General features: G+C 42.1%; 1 protein-coding gene across 1 annotated transcript; it reads left to right on the top strand.

Annotated features, from left to right (window-relative positions):
* Window positions 1–1,579: 1,579 nt before the first annotated feature.
* LOC112215986 (DNA endonuclease RBBP8) lies at window positions 1,580–22,433 on the top strand. The gene is made up of 15 exons (XM_024375522.2): window positions 1,580–1,760; window positions 9,174–9,326; window positions 11,056–11,098; window positions 11,183–11,278; window positions 11,536–11,648; window positions 11,781–11,856; window positions 14,046–14,233; window positions 14,360–14,412; window positions 14,525–14,616; window positions 14,733–15,483; window positions 16,939–17,047; window positions 20,501–20,559; window positions 20,657–20,780; window positions 20,937–21,038; window positions 21,349–22,433. Exons 2-14 carry the CDS (start codon window positions 9,260–9,262, stop codon window positions 21,026–21,028), a joined length of 1,863 nt encoding a protein of 620 aa, XP_024231290.1. The 5' UTR covers window positions 1,580–1,760; window positions 9,174–9,259; the 3' UTR covers window positions 21,029–21,038; window positions 21,349–22,433.

Raw genomic sequence — 22,433 nt, 5'->3', positions numbered from 1 at the left:
AGTGGAAACGTGTTCTCTGGAGGGATGAATCATGATTCACACTCTGGCAGTTCGACAGACAAATTTGGGTTTGGCGGATGACAGGAGAACGCTAGCTGCCCCCAATGCATAGTGCCAACTTTAAAATTTGATGGAGGAATAATGGTCTGGGGCTGTGTTTCATGGTTTGGGCTAGGCCCCTTAGTTACAGTGAAGGGAAATCTTAATGCTTCAGGATACAATGACATTCTCTAGATGATTCTGTGCTTCCAACTTTGTGGAAACAGTTTGGGGAAGGCCCTTTCCTGTTTCTGCATGACAATGCACCCATGCACAAAGCTAGGTCTATACAGAAACATTTTGTCAAGGTTGGTGGGGAAGAACTTGACTGGCCTGCACTGAGCCCTGACCTCAACCCCATCAAACACCTTTGGGGATGAATTGGAACGGCGACTGCGAACTAGGCCTAATCACCTAACATCATTGCCCAACCTCACTAAGGCTCTTGTGGCTGAATGGAAGCGAGTCCCCTCAGTAATGTTCCAACATCTGGTGGAAAGCCTTCCCAGAAGAGTGGAGGCTGTTACAGCAGCAAAGGGGGGGGACCAACTTCATATTAATGCCCATGATTTTGGAACTGAGACATTAGCTAGGTGACTAGGGGGTTAACACTAACATTAATTAGCTGGCTAATGTTAACTAGGCTAGGGGTTAGGGTTTAGCATTAAGGCTAAGGTTAGGGTTAAGGTTAGGAGCCAGGTTAAAGGGTTAAGTTTAGGGTTGGGGAAGGGGAAGGGTTAGCTAACATGCAGCAGTTGCAAAGTAGCTAAAAGTAGTAAGCAGTTGAAAGTTAGTAATTAGATAAAATTGTCCGTGATGAGATTCAAACATGCAACCTTTGGGTTGCTAGACATTTGCGTTATACACCTACCCATCCACCCAGACCAACCACCCTTCTTTTTGTTTTTGCCTTAAATGACCTTCTGTCTTATGTAAACATACCTAGCATAACATAGTGTATCATAATAATTTGTGTATCCCGGATTTACTTTTGATAATTGTGTCCACCCCATTTGTAAATATATTTTAAAAATCCCTGTTTTAATTTGTTAGCATTCAGAGAAACGCACAATCAGATAATTACATGTTCCTATCTAAAACCTCAAAAATATTTTGCACAATTTGACCAAGTGTCTCTTAAAGTCACTCTTACATTTTTAGATGACATAATACGGGTACTCCGCTCAAGTAGAAAAAAGTCATCAAAATCATTGTTTATTCAGTAGTATTATGTATTCACTATTCTCTATTCACTCAATCATAACTCAGTATTTATAGACCATGATTTATATATATTTTTTTAAGATCTCCTCTCTTAATTCAGAATTGTAGGAGTGAAACATTTAATGCATGGCATTGTGTGTTTGAGTTTCTCTGTTGTGTGTTTGAGTTTCTCTCTTTTTTCTAGGGTTCATAAAGCCGGTTGGGCCGGTTTTTGGGGATTTCTGCACAACCGGAATATCAAGGAAGAACTGGCCCGGGCGTCTGTGTTTGTGTCCTCTGGAGGAGGACCGCTCCAACCTGTTCCCAGGGTGGAGATTGGGGGGAGGGGGGAGCGGGGAGCGCTCTCCATGCCTCCTTTTCCTCTCTTGCTTTCTCTCTCTGTTTCTCTATCCTTCTCTGGCACTGATCAACCAACTCTCCAGGGCTAAGGACGAGAGGGATTCTGATTCGGATTGGAGCAGAAGGGACAATCGGGTTGTTGATGGTACTGGGAAGAGGTGAGTGAGCCTGCTGTTAGTGTGTGTGGGGAGCAGGGGCATGTAAGGTTTGGGCGGGTTGGCAGGTGGGCAGGTGGCAGAAGTAAGGCTGGGCAGGAGAGTCCATTCATTAGCATACAAACAGTAGATCAAGAATGGTTGAAATCCCAGTGTTAAAGAAATTAGGGTTAAATTGACTCTACTGGGAGTTATCTGAACCCTCAAGAGAATGATACGCTCCCTGAAGTTAGTGTTAATGACTGTAGTTCATTGGGATGGAGTACTTTTAACTACATTAAGAGTAACCAGAGACAGGGAGTTAAATCTACGGAGTTATCCACAGATGTGGGAGGGGCATCATTGTCATATTTCCCAGCATTCTCTTTTGCAGGTTGAGTTTAAAATGTTTTGTTTCAATATCTGTGTTTTCGCATGTACAGTACATTCATATTATGCTACTGAAAGATAAGAAACATACATTTTTTCTAAACGAATCCAATCTATAAGTAGTTGGATTAATAGCAACCGTTAGCAAGTGCTATAGTTGTTCTAGTTTACATGATGTAGGTAGTCTTCATGTATTGTAAGTTCTTCCCTACACTGACAGGCATTCTAAATGCAAGATGTGAGTGATAATAAAGTGCTGGCCATCTTCTTGGAAGTTGGGTTCCAACAGAGGTTGGATATCACATTGCAAACCACCATAATGTGACACATTAAGAAATATTCAAATAAGGCTTTACACCCTTATAACTCAAAGGAAGTAAACTAAAAGTGAAATGTACTCTGCTATAGTTGATTGTTAATTTAAAAAAGACATACAAGTACACTGCTCAACAAAAATAAAGGGAAGACTAAAATAACACATCCTAGATCTGAATGAATGAAATATTCTTATTAAATACTTTTTTCTTTACATAGTTGAATGTGCTGACAAAAAAATCACACAAAAATGATCAATGGAAATCAAATTTATCAACCCATGGAGGTCTGGATTTGGAGTCACACTCAAAATTAAAGTGGCCCCACTACAGGCTGATCCAACTTTGATGTAATGTCCTTTAAACAAGTCAAAATGAGGCTCAGTAGTGTGTGTGGCCTCCACGTGCCTGTATGACCTCCCTACAATGCCTGGGCATGCTCCTCATGAGGTGGCGGATGGTCTCCTGAGGGATCTCCTCCCAGACCTGGACTAAAGCATCCGCCAACTCCTGGACAGTCTGTGGTGCAACGTGGAGTTGGTGGATGGAGCGAGACATGATGTCCCAGATGTGCTCAATTGGATTCAGGTCTGGGGAACGGGCGGGCCAGTCCATAGCATCAATGCCTTCCTCTTGCAGGAACTGCTGACACACTCCAGCCACATGAGGTCTAGCATTGTCTTGCATTAGGAGGAACCCAGGGCCAACCGCACCAGCATATGGTCTCACAAGGGGTCTGAGGATCTCATCTCGGTACCTAATGGCAGTCAGACCACCTCTGGCGAGCACATGGAGGGCTGTGCGGCCCCCCAAAGAAATGCCAACCCACACCATGACTGACCCACCGCCAAACCGGTCATGCTGGAGGATGTTGCAGGCAGCAGAACGTTCTCCACGGCGTCTCCAGACTGTCACGTCTGTCACATGTGCTCAGTGTGAACCCGCTTTCATCTGTGAAGAGCACAGGGCGCCAGTGGCGAATTTGCCAATCTTGGTGTTCTCTGGCAAATGAAAAACGTCCTGCACGGTGTTGGGCTGTAAGCACAACCCCCACCTGTGGACGTCGGGCCCTCATACCACCCTCATGGAGTCTGTTTCTGACCGTTTGAGCAGACACATGCACACTTGTGGCATGCTGGAGGTCATTTTGCAGGGCTCTGGCAGTGCTCCTCCTGCTCCTCCTTGCACAAAGGCGGAGGTAGCGGTCCTGCTGCTGGGTTGTTGCCCTCCTACGGCCTCCTCCACATCTCCTGATGTACTGGCCTGTCTCCTGGTAGTGCCTCCATGCTCTGGACACTACGCTGACAGACACAGCAGCAAACCTTCTTGCCACAGCTCGCATTGATGTGCCATCCTGGATGAGCTGCACTACCTGAGCCACTTGTGTGGGTTGTAGACTCCGTCTCATGCTACCACTAGAGTGAAAGCACCGCCAGCATTCAAAAGTGACCAAAACATCAGCCAGGAAGCATAGGAACTGAGAAGTGGTCTGTGGTCCCCACCTGCAGAACCACTCCTTTTTGGGGGTGTCTTGCTAATTGCCTATCATTTCCACCTGTTGTCTACTCCATTTGCACAACAGCATGTGAAATTTATTGTCAATCAGTGTTGCTTCCTAAGTGGACAGTTTGATTTCACAGAAGTGTGATTGACTTGGAGTTACATTGTGTTGTTTAAGTGTTCCCTTTATTTGTTTGAGCAGTGTATAATTGGTAAGGGAGTTCATTAAAAACTATACTGAAAAGAGTAAATGGCATTTGGAGTTACATTTAATCAACTCTCTGAGAGGTGGATACTTACTCCTTTTAGTGTCATTTTGTACTCCAAAAATATGAACAGCCTGACTAGAGTAGTTTTAACACCAAATAAGGGTGGGACCATATAAACCTCAAAAATATTGTTTACAAGTGACTCCGTAGGAGTTAAAGGAACTCTTGCGAGTTTACTGTGCAGGAAAGAACTGTTTCCTTATGTACCCTCGTTGAATTCTCATTAGAAATAGAAAAAGATTATATTTAGAGAAAGGATGGGTGAATGAGGAATTATCTATAAGATGAAGAAGAGGAAGATGTTCTCCATATTAAATTGCATGATTTACAGGACAAATGGCTAGTAGTGTTTATTCATGGTTAAAATACACGTATCTCTAATCGCATCTTGTATGAAAACACAATGTCTTTTTTGTGTTAAATTTTTACCCCCTTTTTTGTGATTACGATTTTGTCTCAACGCTGCAACTCCCCAACGGGCTCGGGAGAGGTGAAGGTCTAGTCATGCGTCCTCCGAAACATGACCCACCAAACTTCGTATCTTAACACCCGCTCGCTTAACCCAGAAGCCAGCTGCACCAATGTGTCAGAGGAAACACTGTTCAACTGACAACCGAAGTCAGCCTGCAGGCACCCGGCTCGCCACAAGGAGTCGCTAGAGCGCAGTGAGCCAAGTAAAACCCCCCAGGCCAAACCCTCCCGACGCTGGGCCAATTGTGCAGCGCTTTATGGGACTCCCGGTCACGGCCGGTAATGATACAGCCTGGGATCAAACCCCCAGGAGGGGTCAGGAGACACTGTGGCCCCATCCGATGACACCCCCGGACAGGGCCAAACAGGAAGGATATAACCCCACCCATTTGCCAAAGCACAGCCCCCACACCACTAGAGGGATATCTTCAACCACCAACTTACCATACTGAGACAAGGCTGAGTATAGCCCACAAAGATCTCTGCCACGGCACAACCCAAGGTGGTGCGCCAACCCAGACAGGAAGATCACATCAGTGACTCAACCCACTCAAGTGACGCACCCCTCCTAGGGACAGTATCAAAGAGCCCTAGTAAGCCAGTGACTCAGCCCCTGTAATAGGGTTAGAGGCAGAGAATCCCAGTGGAAAGAGGGGAACCGGCCAGGCAGAGAAAGCAAGGACAGTTCGTTGCTCCAGAGCCTTTCCGTTCACCTTCACACTCCTGGGCCAGACTACACTCAATCATATGACCCACTGAAGAGATGAGTCTTCAGTAAAGACTTAAAGGTTGAGACCGAGTTTGCGTCTCTCACATGGGTAGGCAGACCATTCCATAAAAATGGAGCTCTAGCGAGGGCAATTTTGGGGCTTCACCATGTTTCATTGAAATGTACAGCTGTGTGTCATCCGCATAGCAGTGAAAGTCAACAGTATGTTTTCGAATGACATTACATTTCTCTGTCCCCATCCCCAGCTGTTACCAATACAAATGGGGGGGTTACCATTTTCTTGTTTTTAAATTCCTAAAATGCGCCTTTAGTGGCAGGTACTACAGGTGCGAGTGTCAGCCGTTTGTTCACCTACCCACAATTGCTATTAACCCGTTGGCAACCACCCGACTATATGTGATAAAGTGAAAATCTGAGGCCCACACCCGACCACTAACCTTCAAAAATAGAAAATGCACTGTTTGACAGGGGTTGCAGGATCTTTTTTGTTGCCTGATTTAAATATGTTTCTGCTTGTAATTCCCAACATTTTGGTAGGCTATTTGTTAGTCAACTTGTCTATAATTAGATACATGCCACTTCTGTTCTGTCATTATATGATGCCCTAGAAGACTAAACAAAACCCTGGTCAACAGAATAATGTAATAGATCGATAGAATTAATGCTTCAATCTAGTTGACATCTGTAAAGTTTCTCTGTCATCTTTCGCGGAGCAAAGACGTTTAGGGACTGGGGAGAAAATACAATAGTGCAACAAAAAAACTGGAAAGATTTTCTGTCAAAATGACAAATGACACCAGTTTGACCGGTTGAAAAGGAAAATAAACCTGTGAAAATGACCCAATGTTTTTCTGATAAGATTTCAGTTCGGCTTGGATGCATATTTTAAGCCTATGTGGTTGAAATACTATCAGCTTTTATGACGAAGGCAACACCTCTACAGATGGTATCTAACTGAGCATTGCATTCCTTCAAGATGCAGAAAGAAAGAAATCATTCTCCACTCCTGTTCCCATGTCCACATTTTGCCTCCATCTGGTGTATCATTTTACAGCAAGAAATGCTTAATTCTGCAGGAGTTAATATTAAGGCTATGTGAGAGGTTATAGACCTACAGTCCTGGCCAAAGGTTTTGAGAATGACACAAATATACATTTTCATAAAGTCTGATGCCTCAGTGTCTTTAGATATTTTTGTCAGATGTTACGATGGAATACTGAAGTATAATTACAAGCATTTCATAAGTGTCAAAGGCTTTTATTGACAATTACATGAAGTTGATGCAAAGAGTCAATATTTGCAGTGTTGAACCTTCTTTTTCAAGACCTCTGCATTCAGCCCTGGCATGCTGTCAATTAACTTCTGGTCCACATCCTGACTGATGGCAGCCCATTCTTGCATAATCCATGCTTGGAGTTTGTCAGAATTTGTGGGGTTTTGTTTGTCTACCCGCCTCTTGAGGATTGACCACAAGTGCTCAATGGGATTAAGGTCTGGGGAGTTTCCTGGCCATGGACCCAAAATATCGATGTTTTGTTCCCCTGCCCTTCTTGACACCAGGCCATCCTCCAAAAGTCTTTGCCTCACTGTGCGTGCAGATGCACTCACACCTGCCTGCAGTTGAATCAACTTTAGGAGACGGTCCTGGCGCTTGCTTGACTTTCTTGGGCGCCCTGAAGCCTTCTTCAAAACAATTGAACAGCTCTCCTTGAAGTTCTTGATGTGAAAATGTATATTTGTGTCATTCTCAAAACTTTTGGCCACGACTACTCATCAAAACAGTAGGCCACAGTTCCCTTGATATGCCATAGGCCTATTTGAAGTCCCGTCTTGTATAGCGCTTCACAATCATCACATAATCATCACAATCATCTTACATAACGTAGACGGCACTGCTATCATCCTATTTTACCACTTCAACAAATATTTTCCAAACATTACTTTTCTGGCCCTCTCTTTTTATTTTCAACTCTCCTTTTGCAGCTTTTGTCATATTGAATTAAACTTCGACAATGTCCTTTTTGCTCTGTGGTTTGACGTTAGCTTTTTCTGCCCTTTCCCAAAAGCGTTGTTTCGCGATTGGCTGTGTGGGCTATGTGGCTTGCCTACAGTTAAGCCCTAAAGTTTTGGCTTAAGCACTAATACCAGAAAAAAACTCAATGTAGCCTATATAAATTGCACAAGTATTATACACTTATGTTTTTTTTAAGGTATTATTACTTTTTATTTAACCAGCCCACCCGCCCTTCAGCCACACACTATTTAATGACCTTAAACCGGTCCGCCACGAGGATATAGCCACGGGGACTGGGGGTTATGAGTCAACCCGTACGTCACTAGTAGGTACCATATAGCTGAGTCTATATTTCTATTGATATAGAAAATGTAGCCTTGTTACTGCCACCTGCTGTTTGCATGCATGTATCTGTGTCTATGTGTGAGTGCCATTGTGTCTCATTTCAGTAAATGCATGCTAAGTCTTTGATTTTTCAGGCTTCATTCACACTTTGAGACTGCATTTCTTGGTTGTTTGTCACAGACTCTTGAGCCACCTCGCTGTATCCTTATACTGTATACAACATTCTCTTCTCCAAGTGTCTAGAGCTCTGCAATTCCTACTTTGTTGTGTGAACACCATTATGCAGTGCACAGTTACACAGTAATACAGCTCGTCAGTATTCATTTACAGCAAACAAACAGATATTTACAGGGCAGTTCATTAGATACATGTACTTTGGTATGAGCAAATCAGGCCTATTGTTCTGTGATTCTTCTGAATTATCAATAAGAGCAAATGTACTTTTACTTAGATCAAATAAGCGGTTTTAGTCAAAATCCTAATATAGGTGTGTGTAATATACTGTGTTTGTAATGTTCTTGTAGATACAGTGTTGTATAAGTGTGTATGTTACAGTTGAACTGAGAGCTTGTGACGTACAGTAGAGAAGCCATGAAAGCCAGCCAGCAGTGGAAGACAGGCAGGTCTTCTCTTGCTTCGCTGCAACGTTTGGGACAGTTAGTCAACGTATCCCAACATGCCGAGAGAACGACTCTGATCAAAATGCAAAAATAGTGTTTTCGAATGTGTAGACACACCCTCAAACATCTCATTTTTGGACTGAGATTCTTGGTCATATGGGTGAAAATAAGTACCAAGAAAAAGAGAAGTAGTCAATACAAATATTTCATATTATAATAATGTGTGTCACTTTAGAGTTGTGCCCGCTTCAATATCTCAACAACAACTTCACATGCCCTATGAATGTCCCAGGAATACTGCTTCCCTCAGACATGTTATGTTTCATGGCCTAATTGTAAGGATATCACATGACAGGATTGCATTGTCACCTTACAGCAATATTGAGATTTCACCAAGAATGTTTCTTATTCTATGATTTATATATTGACCTCTAGTCTAGATTCTAGAACATAGGAGAGGGAAGTATACAGCTATCAAGTGCTTCTCTCTCTCTCTCTCTCACACACACACACACACACACACACACACACACACACACACACACACACACACACACACACACACACACACACATACACACATACACACACACACACACACACAAATTGAGGCCTTGGGCGCAGTCCTCTGAAAACGTTATAGTTTCCCATATCTCTGTACAATTCTACCCTCATGTTTGTGCAGGGCAAGGCCATAAGGGCTGCTGTGCAGAATGCACACTAGCATGCTCTTCTGTAGATCTAAATGTACAGTTAACTATTTTGGTTGGAATATCTTCCCCAGTTGATGACATTGCTGTCTGTAGTGGATGACAGCTGAGCGAACGAGGGGCTCTGTGTCCAGGTCAGCTGTGACAGCCTAGTGTTACCATGGCTCTGGAGGGTTTCAACAAGCTCTTCCACAAACTGAGGGAGGCCCATGAGAGAGAGGTCAAAGGTGAGTGAGCATTCCTCCAACAGTATCAGTGTCACTGATACTCTGAAACGTGAGTCAAAACAAAAGAGTGAATGGACTAACAACTTTATTATGTCTTTGTAACAGCAAATAATGTCTTTGTAATACTGGAAGCTGAGTGTCTGTAATGTGTAGCACTTAATTATGCAAGTATAGCCATGTGGTTTTCGGGAAATCACGCAAAGATTTCCCCCTGTGAATTGATTTTTTTTCATTTTTTCCCCGTGAAATTTTCACAAGTCAGATGTGTTTTTTTGACACGTGAAGTTTCACATGTACATTTTTCACCTGAAAAACAAACAAACACACATTTACTTGTCACCACTTCCAGCAATATCTGGTCTCCCATCCAGGACCGAACCTGCTTAGGCAAATCAGCAGTGGGATGAAGGGTGGTATGTTTCTATGTTGCTAGAATGAATGAGTCAAAACTTACAACTGGAACAAAAAATTTAACTTTTGAGTTTATGTTTTGTTTTGCTTTCAATATCATTATTTTTGTTTGCAATACTAAGAATGTTGATCTCGACATCAGAAGTTTTGTTTGCTATTTACAGTGTTGGGGAAGCCACTCTGAAAATATGGTTTACCAAGCTATTATTTCACACTGGAAAAGGTTCAACTACACTTAAAGCTACCCTTTAGAAAAATATAGTTACCTAACTAAAGTTACTTTGAAAAAGTAGTTCACTACATCCAAACTACTTAGTGAAAAATGATCGTATCTAAATATGAAATTTCATAGACTTCACATTGCAAGAATAGATCACTCTGGAGTCAGAAGTTAACAGGATGTGTTATTTAGCCTATTAAACACAAAACTATGTTTCAAATGAGAATTAGGCAGGTCTGATGCCGTCTTCACCCATGTTTTAGTTTATTTTAGCAAAGAAAAGTAGTGTGAAGTTCCAGTAGTTAGCTACATCACTACATGGCATTTGTTTTTAATTAACTACCGAAAATACTACTAGTTGATCTACAACTCCCCAGCACTGGATATTAATGGCACAAAAGTAACTCACTCAATTGAGGATTGCACAATATAATAACACTATTACTCTATTAAAGGTGTTTAAAGTGTCAATCCTTAATTGAAACATTAACAAAGTGCTCTCCCCGCCACAGTTTCGGTAAAAAGCAATGGGGCTGAAAAACACAACAACTCAAATCCATAGACTACAATTAACGGACTGACTATCCATGATATCAAAATTATTGTTTAACAATGTTCTTAGGCTTTACAGTGTTTGTTTACATTTACTTAATTTACAAACATTGGAATAAATGTGGAGGTTTTTTTACATGTGAAACTTTCAATTAGATTTTCACTTTGATGTCTGGAATTGCAAGTTCACTTGAACATTTTTCACATATGAAACTGCAAATGAGATTTTTACATGTGATTGTTTTTCGCTTGTGAACGTGCAATTCTACATGTGAGGTGAAAAACATGTAATACTCCTCATATAGAAAGGTGGTGTTAACATGTGAACACTAAATTGAATACATGTTAAAAATGTGGTTTCACAAGTAAAATTGAAGCTCAACATGTGAAAACAGCTATTTGACATGTTTCTCTATCTCTCTCTATTTCTCTCTCTATATTTCTATTTCTCTCTATATATTTCTATTTCTCTCTATATATTTCTATTTCTCTCTATATATTTCTATTTCTCTCTCTCTTTCTCTCTCTCTCTCTCCCTCGCTCTAGAATGGCAAGAGACATTTCAGGAGCTGAACAATAAAAACAGCTGGTGAGTAAAGCACTTCATTAAAGGTGACATGTTGATATATGGGAGATGTAGTGATGGCAGTTCTTGGTGTGTTACTCTGAGTAGTGAAACAAAGCAAATGGAGGAGCTGTTTAACAAGAACCAACAGCTGAAAGAGCACCAGAGATTACTTACAGAAAACATCAAACAGCTGGAAAATAGGTGGGTCCCTCTGTGTGTCTCTGTGTTTGGGTATTCTATATTAGTATTTTTAGCTGAACGTTTTATTTTTCACATGCACATGTACAGTGAAATTCTTAACTTGCAAGCCCTACCCAACAGTGCAGTATACAATATCAAAAAAGTATACTAACTAATGAGAAATATTAAAATAGGGTGTTTTAGTGTGTGCTGTCTTAACACAATGTGTTGCTGAATGTGTGTCAATGTTTGACCCCCTGGTGACCTCTGTGCTGCAGGTTGAGGGCGGGGCTCTGTGACAGGTGTACTGTCACTCAGGACGTGGCCAAGCGCAGGCAGCAGGAGTATGAGACCTCCCAGATCCAGAGCCTCCATCATATTTCCATCCTGGGTAGCTAGCTAACACATCAACCCCTCCTTCACATGCATCTCAAGCATTGTGTAAAGATCCAACAATAATGCTTATTTTATAGCTACAGTATAGTACTTAAACATTAGCCATGGACTGTGGGTTATTTTGTAGTGGGAAAGATGAACAAAATGAAAACGGAGAACCAGAGACTGCAAGAGGAAGTCAGTCATCTGAGAGGAGCACAAGAGTGAGTTATATGCACCGAGTGACAAACATATTATGAACACCTGCTCTTTCCATGACATAGACTGACCAGGTGAATCAAGTTGAAAGCTATGATCGTTTACTGATGTCACTTGATAAATCCACTTCAATCAGTGTCGATGAAGGGGAGGAGACGGGTTAAAGAAGGATTTGTAAGTATTCACACCCCTTGACTTGTTCCACATTTTGTTGTGTTACATCAACATTTTTTTTTTTTTAAATCTCATCCATCTACACACAATACCCCATAATAACAAAGTCAAAACATCTTTATAGACATTTTGGAGAATTGTATTGAAAACAAAATACAGAAATGTCTGATTTACATAAGTATTCACACCTGTACATGTACAATCACCTTTGGCATCGATTACAGCTGTGAGTCTTTCTGGGTAAGTCTTTAAGAGTTTTGCACACCTGGATTGTCAAATATTTACCTTATTATTTTTTAAGTTCTTCAAGCTCTGTCTACTTGGTGGTTGATCACTGCCAGACAGCCATTTTCAAGTCTTGCCATAGATTTTTAAGCTGATTTAAGTCAAAACCTTAACTAAGTCACTCAGGAACATTCAATTTTGTCTTGGTAAGCAATTCCAGTTTAGATTTGGTCTTGCGTTTTAGTTTATTATCCTGCTGAAAGGTGGATTTTTCTCCCAGTGTCTATTGGAAAGCAGACTGAAACAGGTTTTCCTCTAGGATTTTGCCTGTGCTTCGCTCCATTCCATTTTTTTTTGTCCTAAAAAGCTCCCTAGTCCTTGTCGATGACAAGCATACACATAACATGATGCAGCCACCACCATGCTTGAAAATATGAAGAGTGGTACTCAGTGATTTGTGTTGTTGGATTTGCCCAAAACATAATGCTTTGTGTTGTGTACATAAAGTACATGTATTTGCATTTTTTTGCATTATTACTTTTGCAAACAGGATGCATGTTTTGGAATATTTGTATTTTGTACAGGCTTCCTTCATTTCACTCTGTCATTTAGGTTGGTATTGTGGAGTAACTACAGTGTTGCTGATCCATCTTCAGTTTTCTCCTATCACAGCCATTAAACGATGTGATTGTTTTAAAGTCACCATTGGCCTCACGGTGAAATCCCTGAGCGGTTTCCTTCCTCTCCGGCAACTGAGTTAGGAAGGACACCTGTATCTCTGTAGTGACTGGATGTAATTGATACACCATCCAAAGTGTAATTAATAACGTCACTATGCTCAAAGGGATATTCAGTGTCTGCTTTTAAATGTTTTACCCGTCTACCAATAGGTAGCCCTTCTTTGCAAGGAATTGCAAAACCTCACTGGTCTTTGTGGTTAAATCTGTGTTTGAATTTCACTGCTTGACTGAGGGACCTTACAGATAATTATGTGTGTGGTACATAAAGAAAGTAGTCACTAAAAAATCATGTTAAACACTATTATTGCACACAGAGTGAGTCCATGCAACTTATTATGTGACTTGTTAAGCACATTTGTACTCCTGAACTTATTTAGGTTTGCCATAACAAAGGGGTTGAATACTTATTAACTCAAGACATTTCAGCATTTCATTTTAAATTCATTTGTAAAAAATTCTAAAAACATAATTCCACTTTGACATTATAGAGTATCGTGTGTAGACCAGTGACACAACATCTCAATTTAATCCATTTATTTTTAAATCATGCTGTAACACAACAAAATGTGGAAAAGTTTAAAGGGTGTGAATACTTTCTGAACACACTGTATGTGAGAGGGTGAATGGGCAAGATAAAAGATTTAAGTGCCTTTGAACGGGGTATGGTAGTAGGTGCCAGGCGCACCGGTTTGTGTCAAGAGCTGCAATACTTCAGGGTTTTTCCACGCTCAACAGTTTCCCGTTTGTATCAAGAATGGTCCACCACCCAAAGGACATCCAGCCAACTTGACACAACTGTGGGAAGCATTGGAGTCAACATAGCCCAGCATCTCTGTGGAAAGCTTGACACCTTGTAGAGTCCATGCCTCGAAGAATTGAGGCTGTTCTGAGGGCAAAAGGAGGGTGGGGGTGCAAATCAATATTAGGAAGATTATCTTATCGTTTTGTATACGCAGCCTGTTTTATTACAAGTGAGCCTATTGTTGTGTGTAACTTTGCGTGAATAAATGTGATTTTGTCTTGTTAGTTGGAGCATAACATTCTTGTCATTTCAGGAGTCAGGGTGGACATTCCTCCTCCCAGGATGCAACCCCGGAGGTCAGGCAGTCTGCTGACATTTCACCTTCTGCTGTGCCACACGCCACAGCCATCAGGTCTCTCAGCCAGCCACCAGAGGGCGCCACTGCCGGGCTGTCCATAGTCAATACTGAGATGGGCCACAGACGTTCCTTTGTAGCTGACGGTGAGAGGAAAGAATACACTTCTCATCATGAACTTAAAGTATTTTGAGTCAATTAATGATACTCATCACTATCACCAGTATAATCATCAGGATTTGTTTTCTTCTTTGGGCTTTTTGACAAAATAGAGACGCTACTTGAACGTAGACATGTGAAGGGATGGCATGGAAAACAATCCTATGTAAGTGATTTTGTTTGTCTTAAAAACAAATCATTAGCTGAACATATGGATCAATATAGAACAAGTCAAAATGTCCCCTCTCAGCCACCATCTACCTTCTTAACGCACACAGAAATCCCATAAGCCTCTATTCATGTCCACTCCCATCCCACAAGCATTGAGGCCAGAGCAAAGTACAGCCAGAGGCAACACTGGGGAGAAGAGGTGAGCAAGTGAGGCAATAACAGCAAAAGATAGTGAAAAGAGAAGCACATTTACCTTATAACCTTTTCCTCTCTTCCCTCTCTTTCTCCTCTTCCCCCATCCTTCCCTTCTCTTAGAGTCCATAGTATGGAAACAATTGGCCAGCAGCGCTACCCTGTCACTCCCTCCATTCCCCCCCACCTGTTTGTCCTGAAGAACACCCCTCTCCCTTCTTCTCCCTCTTTATCCTCCTCCTCTCTACGTGGAGATGAGAAGCAAAAATGTGACCTGGTCCATGCCCCGGTCCCCTACCGTCCATTTCCTATCAAGAGTACCCATCTCTCTGTCCCCTGGCCCCTGCCCGAGCACTCTGACTGGGGCACCCTGGCCACCTCTGTTGGTGATGGCCTGGTGGTCCACCCCAACCCTAACCCCAACCTCCAGACCTTCCACCAGCAGAGCAGCAGCAACAACCAGAGCAGGGGGCAGAGCACTGGGCAGGCCTGGCCCAAGCCTGGGAAGAGCCCAGCTGCACGGGTCCAGGACCAAGACAGGCGGGGGGTGCAGCACCCATGTCGGGATGTGTTGGTGCAGCCAGAGAGGGTGTTTGGGGAGGGGCTGAAAGGGGCTGACTCTCCTCTGGACCTGTCTGACCCTGGGAGGTTCAAAAGCAGTAAGTCACCACAGGACAGCAAGGCCAGCCCCACACTGCAGGATGTGTACATAGAGGGAGAGACATCTAACAGGGCCACAAGGACAGACTCCTCCCCACAGATCCAGGCCAGTCCTCCCTCTTCCTCTTCTTTTCCACCTGCTCCTCCCTCATCCTCCTCTTCTACACCTCCCTCCAGCCAACAGAGGCAAAGCCCCAGTGATCACAACCTCAAGGTACTTTACGGAAGCATTCCTCTCAATGAACATGTGAAATAGACAAACCAACACACACCAGTGTTTTTTTTTCATGACCATGGCATTATTCCTATCTATTACAGCTTGTTGGATGACTGTCATTCATACTCCATTCAACCATTTCACTGTAACATTGATAGGTTTATGCTACTACATGATACTTGAGTTTTCCCTATACCCATCATGAGGTTTCTACAACCTAGCCTATGAATGAAAGTTTACAACGTAGGTGCACGCAGGTCGAGAGAAAATTGAGGTGACAGACAGTGACACATGGACAGACAGTGACACATTCAATACCGTCTTGCACACTCTTGCCTGTATCTAGCTTATTTAGGGTGTAATCATTAGTCCAACAGTTGCAAACACAAGTTTTTATTGGACAAATGCAGGTATTTTATATCCCCGTTTCGTTTGCTTCCGGTTAAGAAAAGATTTTCAACAGAATCGGCATAATGAATACATCCCTGATCACACATAAACACAGGTCACTTTCATAGCAGCCATATTGTATTCCTTCTCATCTCTATGCGTCACCAGACAAAAAAAACTTTCCAAGCCAAATCATGTCATTGTCCCCATGTTACCTAAAGTAGCATCCTAGTCAACATAGCAAATAGAACTAATGTGTTAGTAAACTCGCTACAATCCTGCAGTAACGTTACAGTGTATATAGGCAGTAAGCAGTTACACCGACGGGCCCCGGTGGCAATAAATTATTAAACTAAAAGCTTACCTTGACTGGGAAGAGTTCCAGTGTTGTGTTGGAAAGTCATAGCCAGCTAGTTAACATAGCGTCCCTCTGTTTGAGCTGGGTGTTTGAGTAACTAAACTAGCCAGCTGCATTTGCTAGCTAAGTAAGTGAAACGGAAGGAAAAAAATGTAATCTCTCTCTCTCTCTTCTCCCTCGTTTTTGAAAAAAAGTATTTGTTGAAAACTGTTCAACTATTACATTTCTCTCTCTTTAAGTCAATTATGCACCACATTTTATGCACTGCAGTGCTAGCTAGCTGTAGCTTATGCTTTCAGTACTAGACTAATTCTCTGATCCTTTGATTGGGTGGACAACATGTCAAGTCTATGGAAGGGGATGAGAACCATGAGCCTTCTAGGTTTTGTATTGAATTCAATGCACCAAAAGGAGGATGGAAGCAAGCTGTCCTCCGGCTACACCATGTTGCTACCCTACAGAGTGCTGTTGATGCTACTGTAGACCTTCATTTCAAAACAGTGTGTTTTAATCAATTATTTGGTGATGTGTGAATACATTTAGTATAGTTTTATCTAAAAAAGGATGACTTTTTCAATATTTTACCATTTACATTTTTTTTTAATTCACTGAGGAGGATGGTCCTCCCCTTCCTCCTCTGAGGACCCCCCACTGACACACACATGTGTGATTTAGTAATTTGATATGTCTAACCCCGTCCACAGGAGGGAGGGCAATCAGAGATGGTGGAAGCTGACGGGAAAGCAGATAAAAGAACAGGAAAGGAGTCTAAGGACAGGAAAGACCCTGTTCTGACCATCTCACTGCATCCAGGTACAGAACACCGCGACAAGGCTCTATGCGTATGTGTACAAGTACATATAATAATAATAATACATTTTATTTGCGCCTTTCAAGATACACAAGGAAATAATAAAATATTAAATATAAACATGTCTATTACAAAAAGTAGCATGGCTCACAAAAGAAGTTACTCTTTTGTCCTCAATTGCTTCTGTATTGTTGCCGCAATCAAGGGGGAGGCCGATGACATCAGAGTGAACCATCAGACCAACTCCTTGAATTGTCAAACCCTTGAATTTCTACTGTTAACACTGTTGAAATTCAATCTTATTACTTTATTTTTCTTTTCTCTGCCTCGTTCTGGAACCACCTCATTGCCGCAACTTAATTTCAAGGAAAGTCACATTTGCAATCATATCATGTGAAACAATGTGTGGGAACTCAGGTTGGAAAAGTCCATTATTATGAACAAGTCCGTGGGTGGAATAGCCCATTATTATGGAACAGTCCATTATTATGCACTAGTCAGGGTGAAATAGTCTATTATTATGAACCATTAAGGGTGGAACAGTCCATTATTATGCACTAGTCATTGTGAAATAGTTCATTATTATGAACCAGTCAGGGTGGAACAGTCCATTATTATGAACCAGTCAGGGTGGAACAGTCCATTATTATGCACCAGTCCGGGTGGAACAGTCCATTATTATGAACCAGTCCGTGGGTGACTAATGATACTTGTTTCTACTATTATGAGATTATATGAATATTGATATGAGGACCTTGAGCAGGAAGTTTGAACTCATCCATGATTTTATTTCTTGAAGACAGTTTATGAGTGATGATGGGGAGGTCAGAGGTGAACGTAGATTTGCATGTCATCAGCGTAACAGTGGGATTGCAGACCGTATTGATGGATGATTTGGCCGAGGGGTAGGATGTAGATGATGAAAAGGAGAGGCCCTAGGTCTGAGCCTTGTGGGACTCCCTGGCGGACAGCATAATGGGCGGATTTGAAGTGTCCCAGGGTCACTAACTGCTGCCTCAGATCAGTGTCAAAACAGAAGGACACGTTAACAACCGTGAGGGGAGAGATTGCAGGAAGACATGTCTTGACTAGGGAAGTGGGCATAGGATCAAGTGAGCAGGTTGAAGCTTTGGATTTGGTGACTAGACCAGAGATGAACTCAGCATCAAGAGGGGAGAAGGCGGAGAGGGAGGAAATGGTTGCTGAGTCGAGGGTATGGAGGGAGCTCACTCAGTGGACTTTGTTTGAGCTGTATCTACAGTGCCTTGTGAAAGTATTCGGCCCCCTTGAACTTTGCAACCTTTTGCCACATTTCAGGCTTCAAACATAATGATATAAAACTGTATTTTTTTGTGAAGAATCAACAACAAGTGGGACACAATCATGAAGTGGAACGACATTTATTGGATATTTCAAACTTTTTTAACAAATCAAAAACTGAAAAATTGGGCGTGCAAAATTATTCAGCTCCCTTAAGTTAATACTTTGTAGCGCCACCTTTTGCTGCGATTACAGCTGTAAGTCGCTTGGGGTATGTCTCTATCAGTTTTGCACATCAAGAGACTGAAATTTTTTCCCATTCCTCCTTGCAAAACAGCTCGAGCTCAGTGAGGTTGGATGGAGAGCATTTGTGAACAGCAGTTTTCAGTTCTTTCCACAGATTCTCGATTGGATTCAGGGCTGGACTTTGACTTGGCCATTCTAACACCTGGATATGTTTATTTTTGAACCATTCCATTGTAGATTTTGCTTTATGTTTTGGATCATTGTCTTGTTGGAAGACAAATCTCCGTCCCAGTCTCAGGTCTTTTGCAGACTCCATCAGGTTTTCTTCCAGAATGGTCCTGTATTTGGCTCAATCCATCTTCCCATCAATTTTAACCATCTTCCCTGTCCCTGCTGAAGAAAAGCAGGCCCAAATCATGATGCTGCCACCACCATGTTTGACAGTGGGGATGGTGTGTTCAGGGTGATGAGCTGTGTTGCTTTTACGCCAAACATAACGTTTTGCATTGTTGCCAAAAAGTTCAATTTTGGTTTCATCTGACCAGAGCACCTTCTTCCACATGTTTGGTGTGTCTCCCAGGTGGCTTGTGGCAAACTTTGAACGACACTTTTTATGGACATCTTTAAGAAATGGCTTTCTTATTGCCACTCTTGTGTTCAGGGTGATGAGCTGTGTTGCTTTTACGCCAAACATAACGTTTTGCATTGTTGCCAAAAAGTTACATTTTGGTTTCATCTGACCAGAGCACCTTCTTCCACATGTTTGGTGTGTCTCCCAGGTGGCTTGTGGCAAACTTTGAACGACACTTTTTATGGATATCTTTAAGAAATGGCTTTCTTCTTGCCACTCTTCCATAAAGGCCAGATTTGTGCAATATATGACTGATTGTTGTCCTATGGACAGAGTCTCCCACCTCAGCTGTAGATCTCTGCAGTTCATCCAGAGTGATCATGGGCCTCTTGGCTGCATCTCTGATCAGTCTTCTCTTTGTATGAGCTGAAAGTTTAGAGGGACGGCCAGGTCTTGGTAGATTTGCAGTGGTCTGATACTCCTTCCATTTCAATATTATCGCTTGCACAGTGCTCCTTGGGATTTTTAAAGCTTGGGAAATCTTTTTGTATCCAAATCCGGCTTTAAACTTCTTCACAACAGTACCTCGGACCTGCCTGGTGTGTTCCTTGTTCTTCATGATGCTCTCTGCGCTTTTAACGGACCTCTGAGACTATCACAGTGCAGGTGCATTTATACGGAGACTTGATTACACACAGGTGGATTGTATTTATCATCATTAGTCATTTAGGTCAACATTGGATCATTCAGAGATCCTCACTGAACTTCTGGAGAGAGTTTGCTGCACTGAAAGTAAAAGGGCTGAATAATTTTGCACGCACAATTTTTCAGTTTTTGATTTGTTAAAAAAGTTTGAAATATCCAATAAATGTCGTTCCACTTCAGGATTGTATCCCACTTGTTGTTGATTCTTCACAAAAAAATAGAGTTTTATATCTTTATGTTTGAAGCCTGAAATGTGGCAAAAGGTCGCAAAGCTCAAGGGGGCCGAATACTTTCGCAAGGCACTGTATTTTATTGTCTATTTTGTTTTGGAAGATGTCCAGCTACTGACGACAGAGGTCAACTGTAGCATTGAGGGGGGGGGAGTCATTCTGTGGCTGTAGTACTGTAGCTTTTTGATTGTGCAGAAGAAAACTTTCAGGTTATTATGACCTTTACTGATTATATTTGAGTAGTGGGTAGACTTGGTCTTGTGGAGAGCGTCTTTGTAGTTTGAGACATGTTCCTTATATGCATGTACTGTGAGCCCTGTTTTCTTATCCAGCCATTCCAGCTGGGGGCCGGCAGCCTTCGTGGTACGTAGTTTGGGTGTGTACCCGGGTGAAAACTGGGAGAAACCATTTTTTTTGTTTGATATGTTTCTCTGTAATTACAGTGGTGCTCCTTGAGGCTCTGAATTATGGATTACAGAATAAACTTTACTCCAACGGCAAGGCAAGTGTCTACTCTCCCTATATGTCCACAGTCTGTAAACTGAAACTGATTTGAGGTCATTGACCGTTAGTATCTTGTCATTGTTTGACATTTACAGTCAGCCCAAAGCACGGCTGCAGGGAGCAACTCAGACGACCAGGAAGTGGAGAGCAGTCTGTCTGGGTCAGAGAGCAGCCAGAGTTCCAAGAGGAAGTGGACTAGGCTGGATACAGACACAGAGGGTAAGGATGGATAGAGAGAGGGGGAAGAAGGGGAAGTGAAAGGGGGAGAGAGAGCGAGAGAGAAAGTGAAAGAGAAATCGATAGAAAGATCACACATGAAGTCAAATGTGTGTCTTGTATCAAGCTGTGGGATTCTTTTCTCTTGTTCTCCTCTAGCTCCTCGTCAGAAGGAAAAGAGGATCAACCTTCTTAGTACAGTAACTGGGGAAGAGCCCACAGAAGTGAAACAGATGACCGGTCAAGGATAAAATCACACAGGTCTGTAGCTCACACGCACTATACTGTGCTTACTGAATGTCTGAGAAGTAGCCGGAATGTCACAACGAGATGGAAACACATAATTGTCAGTAGAATGTGTTATTTTCACAGGAAATGTCCCTCATCTAAGAATAGTGTAAAAGAGGGGGTGGGGGAAGTGAGACAAACTGTGCATTAAAATATTGTCTTCACATAAACCCCTTGGCCTGTAGCTCTGTGTTGCTGAAACACAGATTGAATTACATTTATTAAGAGAGTAAAAGAACTACACTTCGACCTCGACCTCTTTTTGTTGTTCCTCTTCCCTCAGTCATGCGACGTTCGATGTAAAAAAGGATCAAGGCATTGTAGTCCCCAGGAGGACATCTATCGGCCGTATTCCACCCTCCTCATCACCCCTCATTGCAATGAAAATGTCTGCCTTGCTGGAACAGAGGGACAGACAGTGTCAAGGACTTGAACAGAGCTTCTTCCATCTGACTGTTGTCCTTTCAGTAGAGGGTTCTTGCTAGTGGGCGTTATGCATTTCAATGGAATAACCTTGATAATGACTAGCTAGATAATAACCTTGTGATTAGTGTTCAATTATCCTCCAACTGATAATGTATTTCACGCTGACTTCCCAGTATTGCTGTTGTCTCAGAAGGCCAAACAGGGGGAGTTGACACTGTACTAGAGCGCCGGCTTTATCTCTCTCTCTCTCCCACTCTCTCGCTCTCGCTCTCGCTGTCTCTGTAACCCCTATCTCTACTTCTCTCTCAAACTTATCTTGTTCTCTCATACATATTTATACATTTCTACTTCGTGGCAGAACTGTCAACTCCGCCTGGCTATTTTTGTCACAAATTGTTCTTCACCCCGTCCCCAAACGTTCTTCTTCCTCTTTTTGGTTTTCAGAAAGCACATATTTTGCAAGTCTTAACCTTCCACTTGCAGTTGCCACAAAGTTTGTGTCAATGTGGTGGGGTGATGTGTGGGGTTAGAGTGTGGAGGGGGGGGGGAGACAACACGATAGTTCTGAAGCCATTATGGACTCTCGTTGATATCTGCTTTTTTACTAATGTCATTAGAGTCCATTATGTAAATTGTCAGTAGGCAACTATGTGAACTTAGTGCACTCAGCGTTGGAGAAGGCTCTGAGAGACACTGCTCTACCATGTTTACTCCGCATACAAATGTGTTCCCAATATGTGACATTGGGATATTATACACTTATGCTATGGTTCACCTTTGTTTTTCCAATGAAGGTAAACAATCTTCAAACTCTTAGAGACACTGTTGTGTACTAGCTATAAAATCAATATTAAATGTGTCATTTTTTAAAAAGCAGTCTGAATATGCAGTATACCTTAACAATGTGATGAAAAATAAAACATGGTTATTTGGATTATAAAA

Source organism: Oncorhynchus tshawytscha, linkage group LG16 (assembly GCF_018296145.1).
Source record: "Oncorhynchus tshawytscha isolate Ot180627B linkage group LG16, Otsh_v2.0, whole genome shotgun sequence".
In the NCBI taxonomy this organism is placed as follows: Eukaryota; Metazoa; Chordata; class Actinopteri; order Salmoniformes; family Salmonidae; genus Oncorhynchus; species Oncorhynchus tshawytscha.
Note: the sequence above shows the minus strand (reverse complement) of the source record. Positions and strands in the feature narration are given on the sequence as shown.

Excerpts from the sequence above, each read along its gene's own strand:
- LOC112215986 (XM_024375522.2), top strand. The coding sequence starts at position 9,260 with ATGGCTCTGGAGGGTTTCAACAAGCTCTTCCACAAACTGAGGGAGGCC. Across the intron at positions 11,279-11,535 it reads ATCAAACAGCTGGAAAATAG|GTTGAGGGCGGGGCTCTGTG; the intron begins GTGGGTCCCTCT and ends TCTGTGCTGCAG. Across the intron at positions 14,617-14,732 it reads GGCAACACTGGGGAGAAGAG|AGTCCATAGTATGGAAACAA; the intron begins GTGAGCAAGTGA and ends CCCTTCTCTTAG.